This window comes from Neophocaena asiaeorientalis, unplaced genomic scaffold (assembly GCF_003031525.2).
Source record: "Neophocaena asiaeorientalis asiaeorientalis breed wild unplaced genomic scaffold, Neophocaena_asiaeorientalis_V1.1 scaffold33, whole genome shotgun sequence".
Classification (NCBI taxonomy): Eukaryota; Metazoa; Chordata; class Mammalia; order Artiodactyla; family Phocoenidae; genus Neophocaena; species Neophocaena asiaeorientalis.
Genome location: NW_020171988.1, coordinates 1,305,337 through 1,313,088, shown reverse-complemented (window position 1 = coordinate 1,313,088; position 7,752 = coordinate 1,305,337). Strand labels below are relative to the sequence as shown.

Below are 7,752 nucleotides of genomic sequence, written 5' to 3'. Positions count from 1 at the left end.
TTGTGTGTGTGTGTGTGTGTGTGTGTGTGTGTGTGTGTGTGTGTGTGTGTGTGTTCCATTACTTGGGGTCCATGCTGCTGTGTGGCTACATTAACAAGATGCACTTTTGGTACTGGTTAGATATGTAAACCAAAGACAAATCCATCTTTCAATGGATTTATGGTCGTTTAGTGGAAGATGGTAGCAAAATTCCACGGCACGGTTTTGTTCCACTCAATTCAGGAAAATTCTATTGATCCACTACTCAGCACCTGGCACTCTAAGCAAGTAATGGGAATCCAAAGACGAAAGAAGATTTAGCAAGGGGGAGAGGAGGTGGGCAGACATACGGAAAACAGTAACAAGAGAGTCAGAAGTCTGATGATTGCTGTGTGTGAAAGGAGAACAGGGTGGGTGATGAACTCCCCCGAAGCAAGCACCACACAGAAATCTTAAAGGTTACAAGATGGCAGCCAGTAGGGTGGGTCAGGGATACACAATGTTATTTTGAAAAAGCGAGGCAATGGTTAAAAAAGAGAAGTTTTCACATAAAAATCCAGATTTCTGGCTTTTCTTAAAAAAAAGTACAAGATCTGGCAACACTTGGCAACAACGGAACAGAGATAGGTAGGCATGGGCTCTCCAATACCCGAGAGTCCTCACTCAAGGAGCCTGGCCCCTGTAGGCATCTGCGTTGTAAGCCCCTGTCTTAGGACAAAGGTAGAGTCGTCAAGGTTTCAGAATCCTACCCTAAGAAGGGAAACACGGGGGAAAGCTGAACTCTGAGATTTGCTTTCCTAGAAATAAAACAGCAAAAAGCCAACAGAATTGTCTGTCTCTGCATCACTTGACACTGATCAGCCAGTTGACTCAGTTAAGCCTCTGTGCTGCTCGTAAGCACTTGTGAGAACAGCTTGCTGGTGCAGTCGGAGAGGAAAACCTTCTCAGGCTCCAAGCATATGGTCCGTTTGGAAGACAGCAACTCAGCACAGCTCTCAGCAGGCCACTGCATCCCTCCTAAGGATCACTGGAAGCATCTGGTACAGAAAAAGGACCACAGCAGCTGGGGCTCGGTCAGCAGCACAGAAGCGTGCTGGTCCTCATGGGCTCACCCCGGCCTCACATGGCTTTCCACAGCCTCCCCCAGCTCGGCCTTCTCTCCTGGCCCCCGGCTCCCCGGGGGACACCTCCCAGGGGCATGTGCCACCAGCAACGGCCAAAACACGATGCGACCAAACTGATGCCATTCATCTCCTCCTGCGGTGGATGCTTTCCATCTTCCACCCAGGTCCCTCCCATCCCCCATCCCGGTTCTGTGTGTCCCCCCAGCTTCTGCGTGATTTGCAGTCATCTTTGGCTATTGGAGCTGCTTCACCTGGATGTGCCCCAGACCTGGAAGTGTGCGGGGAAGCTCACGGCCAACAGCTCCTGGATGCAGGAGTGTGAGAACCAGATCCCCAGCCTCAGGGTGGACTCACTGCTCCCCAGAGGACCAGCCACTCTTGCTGGCTACCTCCCCTTCCCTGCCCCATGACCCTGATCCTGATTCCTCCTGGGAGCACTTCCTTAATAATCACTTGCATGTGAAACCTCCTCTGGGGTCTGCGCCTGGGAAAACCCCACCCAGACACATCCCCTCCCCTCCCCACCCCTGTCCCCTCCAGTTACCCCTCCCAGGCCCTCGGAGTCCAAAGCTCACTTAGACTTCGATTCTCCCTCTTCCTCCATGCTGTCTCTTTCTAGCTACACATTAAATCCAATATTTCCTCCTATGGGACACATACCCTCACCTCCTCACTACAACCGACTTTAGCTACCCATCACCTCCCGCCATGACAGGTGCCATGTTTTCTCAGCTTCCGTTTTCTTCCCCTCTTAGGCTTTTGGAAACTCAGCACTTCCAGTGGTTGTTCCTCTAAAACAAAACAAAAATATTGCAGTGGTTCCCCACTGACTTCAGGATAAAGTTCAAACTCCTTAGCCCAGCCATCAGAGGCCTCGTGACCCAGGCCCTCACCCTTCTCATGCCTTTTCTCCCCGTTTCCCTCTGGGCCTCATGCTCCAGTCACCCCACATCATCTGTGGTCTGCTTTTCCAGGCTCCAGGCTCCCCTGGGCCGGTCCCCCTGCCTGGGAGGCCCTTCCCACCCTTGGTGCCCCTGTTCAAATCTACCCATCAGTCCAGACCCAAAGCACATGGGAGTCATGGAGCCTCCTTTTCTGAAGCCCCCCATTAACACATTCCAGGCGAGAGACAAAAACCAAGACCCATAGATGAAGCTGGGCATTCACATAATTTGCATATAGACTTTACATCTTCCTAGCAGATAAGTTTCCTGAGAGCTGGGAGCTCTTTAGAGTGATCTTTGCTCATTTATCTTAGAAAAATCTAACTGAAAGGGCGGAAACATTTACCACTTAAAACGGTGCTAGTTATTCTAGTCTCAGGCAGATGTGTTCCAGAATGGATGTGAGACAGCGGCGGGCGGGGCGGGGGGAGGGGGGAGATCCTCTTCTCTCTATCTTAGTTCCTACAGGTGCCTCTCTGGATGCAAGCATCTCACCACCATAGGTGTGATTCTAATGAACACTCACTCTAAACCCAAACTGACTTATTCCCCACGGGGCTCATTGTTGGAAACACCAATCTGATCTAGTCCTGAAGGAAAGCCTGCATCATAGGGTAGAGAGATGCTACAGGATTACATTTCACGGGCAATTAAAGAGATTTTCAAGGCCAGCTTTGATTATATGCGTTTTTCACCCTCCACCAGGGTTTCAGAATCCCACCCCCTGCATTAGCTGCAGGTCCTCTGTGTGCCCCACTCCTTGACCCTAAGCCAAAAGGCACCTGATGAATGTCGACAGAGGGCACAAATGTCCTGGTGCCCTGCTCCATATAAGGCATTATTCCAGGGGACCTGGACCCAAATGGCTTCAACCCATTAGTGATGAAAAAACACATCAATGACACCCTGAACTAGCTCTGTGTGTGAACAACGACAGTTTGTAACAGCTGAAAAATAGAGCAGCACAATGCATTTCTGTACTTATGTCTACAACCATAAAGCGACCTAGAATTAAACCCACACTCACGAAACATCAGAGTGACATTTTAATAACTGACTTCTCTTAGCCATCAAGTTTTAAGATCTTTGGCAACTCGTTCTAAGGAAAACTGCCCGAAGAAAATGAAGCACAACTTAAATGTACTTAGAAATCAGGGTGAATGCAACTACATTGTCTGTTGCAAATCACTCTGTTCCTAAGAAAGACCTGAGAGAAGGAAGTACAATCGCCCTTTTACTTACCAAATATCTCATATTCGGCTATTCATTCTTGAGTCGGTTTTCAAAGCCACTGACTGACTCAATTGAACACACTTAGGATCAAGAAAAACTAACTCAGATGTGTGGTTTGGCCTGCCATCTTAAAATGGAATGGCAGTTATCAAAATTTTCAGAAGAAAGGATCGGGCAATTTTTCATGGATTGAAGTGAAATTTATCAAACTGGCAGAGGCCTCAGAGGAACATTACTGCACTGTGCTTTGGGAATAACTGGTGATACAGTTAGACTGTCCATGATGCTCTCAAATTACTCAAAATTCACTAGAAAACATTTCATTGTGAGACTTGAATAAACTCTTCTCACTTCAGACATATTACTCCTACGCCTAGCCGAAAGAAATGTTTCCTCCTGAAACATTTCCCTAATTTTTCTTTCCAGCAGCAGGTGACTTCTCCTTTTTCCAAACTCCCATGGCATGAAGGATGTCTTATTTTCTCAGGTAAACTGCAGGTACCTGGAAGGCAGGTTCCACGGGCAGTTGAATCTTGCACCTGCACCCTCTCCTTTCCCACCAAGTAGAGTCCCTAGCACGATACCTTACGAAGAGCACAAGCTAAATGTCTGCAAATGACTCAATGAGTGAGTGAGTGAATGCAAGCTTGTAAGGTTCTGGGTTTTTTTTTTCCTGCTCTTACTGCAGAGCCCAAAGGCTAATTATTTGCTACAAACTTTACGTTCACCTTTCAAACACATTAAGGTTGACATCCAAGTTTCAAGTAGTCATTCCATGATGATTCTTGCTAATGAACTTGATTTAAACTGATAGTAATCTAAAAAGTTTATGTACAGGTCTTTCAATATTGTCTACTTGGACAATATTAACCAAGGCATTTACCTCCTCTTTGAGAGCTAATCATTTCATTTATCAGCATCTATAGCTGTCAGAACTTTGGCAGACTTGGTGAAAAATACCATCAACTGCTCATATTAAAAATTAATCACACAAGATTTCCTTTGTTTCATTTTTTACTACTTAAACCCTACTGGACTTCCCTGGTGGTGCAGTGGTTAAGAATTCACCTGCCAATGCAGGGGACACGGGTTCAAGCCCTGGTCCAGGAAGATCCCACATGCTGTGGAGCAACTAAGCCTGTGCGCCACAACTACTGAGCCTGCGCTCTAGAGCCCACGATCCACAACTCCTGAAGCCCAGGCGCGTAGAGCCGGTGCTCCGCAACAAAGAGAAGCCACTGCAATGGGAAGCCCGTGCACCACAACGAAGAGTAGTCCCCGCTCGCTGCAACTAGAGAAAGCCTGCGTGCGGCAACGAAGACCTGACGCAGCCAAAAATAAATTAAAAGACCAGGTAGTGAGCTTCTAAAGGCTGCCTTATGAACATTACATTAAAATCAATACTTAAAAAAAAAACAAACACACAACTCCCTACTGATACAGAAAATGTTCTGCTGGGTTTTGTTTGTTTATTTTTCATAGCATGGGGTCTTTTCCTCATGATGCAAAAACATACAGTTATTGCATTTGCTAGGGGAGAAAATGCCTGAACTTTAAAATTGTATAACACAATACTAAACAGAAGTGGGGGAAATTCTGTTGGTCATTTTTGTCATGAGAATGGCAAATTACCACTCATTACCATACTTGGCAAATTACCAAGCTTTTGCAACTTCCTTTAAAAGGGTAGGGGCCAGTTTCAAAGATCTGGCACCAAGTTATCCAAGCAATTCTTCCTCTGTATCTGCTTATTAAGGAGCTGGAAGGTTCATTAAAGTCATCCAGGCAGGTGGTCCAGACACTCTGGATAGAATGAACTCAAACTCAAGGACAATGTCATCTTCCCTTTCTTGAAAACCCTCCATGCTTCCTTCTTCTTCTTTTTTTTTTTCTTTTTGCGGTACGCGGGCCTCTCACTGTTGTGGCCTCTCCCGTTGCGGAGCACAGGCTCCGGACGCGCAGGCTCAGCGGCCATAGCTCACGGGCCCAGCTGCTCCACGGCATGTGGGATCTTCCCGGACCGGGGCACGAACCCGTGTCCCCTGAATCGACAGGCGGACTCTCAACCACTGCACCACCAGGGAAGCCCCTCTACTCTCTTTTTAAAATATAGCACATGTTGTCATTTCTCCCACGATAACTGGCCAAAAGACAGATCTGATTTCCTTTGCCAGGCTTTCAATTTTTATTTTTACAAGAGCAGCAGAAACATAAAGTGCTTTCTATCCCACCTTCATTGTTTTTATTTATTTATTTATTCATTCATTTATTTTTATTGTATAGTTGATTTACAATGTTGTACTAGTTTCAGGTGTACCGCAAAGTGATTCAGATTTATATACATTTATATATATATATATACTCGTACAGATTCTTTTCCCTTATAGGTTATTACAAAATATTTAGTTCCCTGTGCTATACGGTAAGTAGGTCCTTGTTGGTTATCCATTTTATACTGAAATATAGTAGTATGTATATGTTAATCCCAAGGTCCTAGTTTATCCCTCTGTGCCCCTTCATCATTTTTTTAAAAAGCATTTAAAATTAATATTGCTCTTCTCGAAAAACCAATCTCTACCTCTCTTTTCCTAATTAGACCCAATAAAAATATAAGAGTAAGCATTCTTGGGAAAGCCATATTGAAAAACATCATCTAAGCCTTAAAAATCAAAAGCAAGACCAAATCAATTACAGGACTTGATTCAAGTGAATTTTGTTTTTCCTCCCAAGTGATTGACAGAAAGTATGATGGGTTCAAAATATTCAAGTATTTCTGCAGTTTGGGGGAAGATATGAAGTTTGTATACAGCCTCTAACCAAAATTAGTGTGTCTTCCAGCCATGCTTTGCATATTAATAGTAGTATACTTTCACTAGCCGCTCTCTTCTGGGAGTACAGCTCCTCAAGGAGACAGTTTTCTAGCTGAGTGTAATGCAGTGAATTGAAGGAGGAAAGGATGTAACGTGGATTCTCTACTTATGCCATCTGGTGTAGACAGTTGCAAGATGCTATGAAACTCTTTAGTTGTCTGATGTTTGGCCTTACCTGTCAGAGGGCAGAGGCCCTGGGAACAGATGCAAACTCCACACACACACATCCACAAACCCTATTCCCTTCCCCTCCCTTCTTCAACACACATGAGGCACCTCACGATGCTAAGGTAACCGCCCACCCTCAGAGGCCTTACCTGTCGGCTTTCTTGATCAGGATGGCCCTGAAGATGTTCTCGAGGGGCGTCTTCTCCCGCTCATGGGTTGGCTGCACGAAGGGGTGCAGGGCCACCAGCGAGAAGCCCTGCTGGTACAGCTCCAGCAGCTGGGCGGGCAGGTCACGGAGGGAGGTCAGCCTCACGGCCGAGGCCCGTGGGAGCTCGGCTGGGAGTGGAGAGAGGGGAGGCTCATCAGAGACCCACCCAGACCGGCCACCCCACGTATCCACATCCCTCTCCCCTCAGCTCAGCAGAAAATCTCCAGGTCGCCTCTCAGTCACATGAGTCTATTCCCATCTTAACTACTGTCTTCAAGGGGACCTACAAAACTGCTGGTTAATTTCCAACTCATCCGTAAATACTGGAGACTGGATGGCTTAAAATTAGAGCCAGGGCTTCCCTGGTGGCGCAGTGGTTGAAAGTCCGTCTGCCGATGCAGAGGACTCGGGTTCGTGCCCCAGTCCGGGAGGATCCCACATGCCGCGGAGCGGCTGGGCCCGTGAGCCATGGCCACTGAGCCTGCGCGTCCGGAGCCTGTGCTCCGCAACGGGAGAGGCCACAACAGTGAGAGGCCCGCGTACCGCAAAAAAAAAAAAAAAATTAGAGCCAGTTTCTCAGAGATCACACTGGAAAAGTCACTTCCAGCCCCTCAGAAAATAAAAAAGAAAGAAATGAAGAAGGAGGATCACAAGACGATGACAACTGCACACAATCGTAAAACTGCTGGGTGGCAAAAAGCAGCAGCAAAACAAAGTCCAAAGACAGACTGGAACAACATTTCTGTGCCACTTAAGACAAAAGGGTAATTTCCTTAACAGGCAAAAAACAGAAGCAAGAACAAAAACAAGAAAAATGGGCAGAATATATGAACAGGCAATTTCCTGAAAAGCATAAAAGGGTAATCAGTACTTGAAAGGACACTCAAATTAACTCAATATTAGAACTATGCAAAACAAAACAAATGTTTTCTCCCTGTTGAATTATTTTAAAATCGGGGTTTAAAAAAACCTTTTTGAGAAGGGCAGACAAGATATCAGAAGTCAACAGATTCAAGTGACAAGTCTTCCAGCCCAATCCCCCGCCCCTCAGGCTCTTTCCCTAGAGGCAACCAGTACTATCCATTTTCTTTTGTATATATGTTAATAATCGCTGAATCTGTGTACAAATAAGTTTATATATCTATCTCACTTTTTTTACACAAATGGTAGGATAATGTTACAACCCAGCTTTTTTTTTTTTTTTTTTTTTTTTTTTTTTTTTTTTT

The 7,752-nt window shown here is 45.8% G+C and overlaps 1 protein-coding gene across 1 annotated transcript in view; it reads right to left on the bottom strand.

Annotated features, from left to right (window-relative positions):
* The window catches only part of RFTN1 (raftlin, lipid raft linker 1), a 196,652-nt gene that overhangs the window by 110,748 nt on the left and 78,152 nt on the right, over nt 1-7,752 (bottom strand). The window contains exon 3 of the mRNA XM_024747830.1: nt 6,468-6,654. Within this exon, the coding sequence (XP_024603598.1) occupies nt 6,468-6,654 (187 nt within the window). The remainder of the gene's footprint in view (nt 1-6,467; nt 6,655-7,752) is intronic.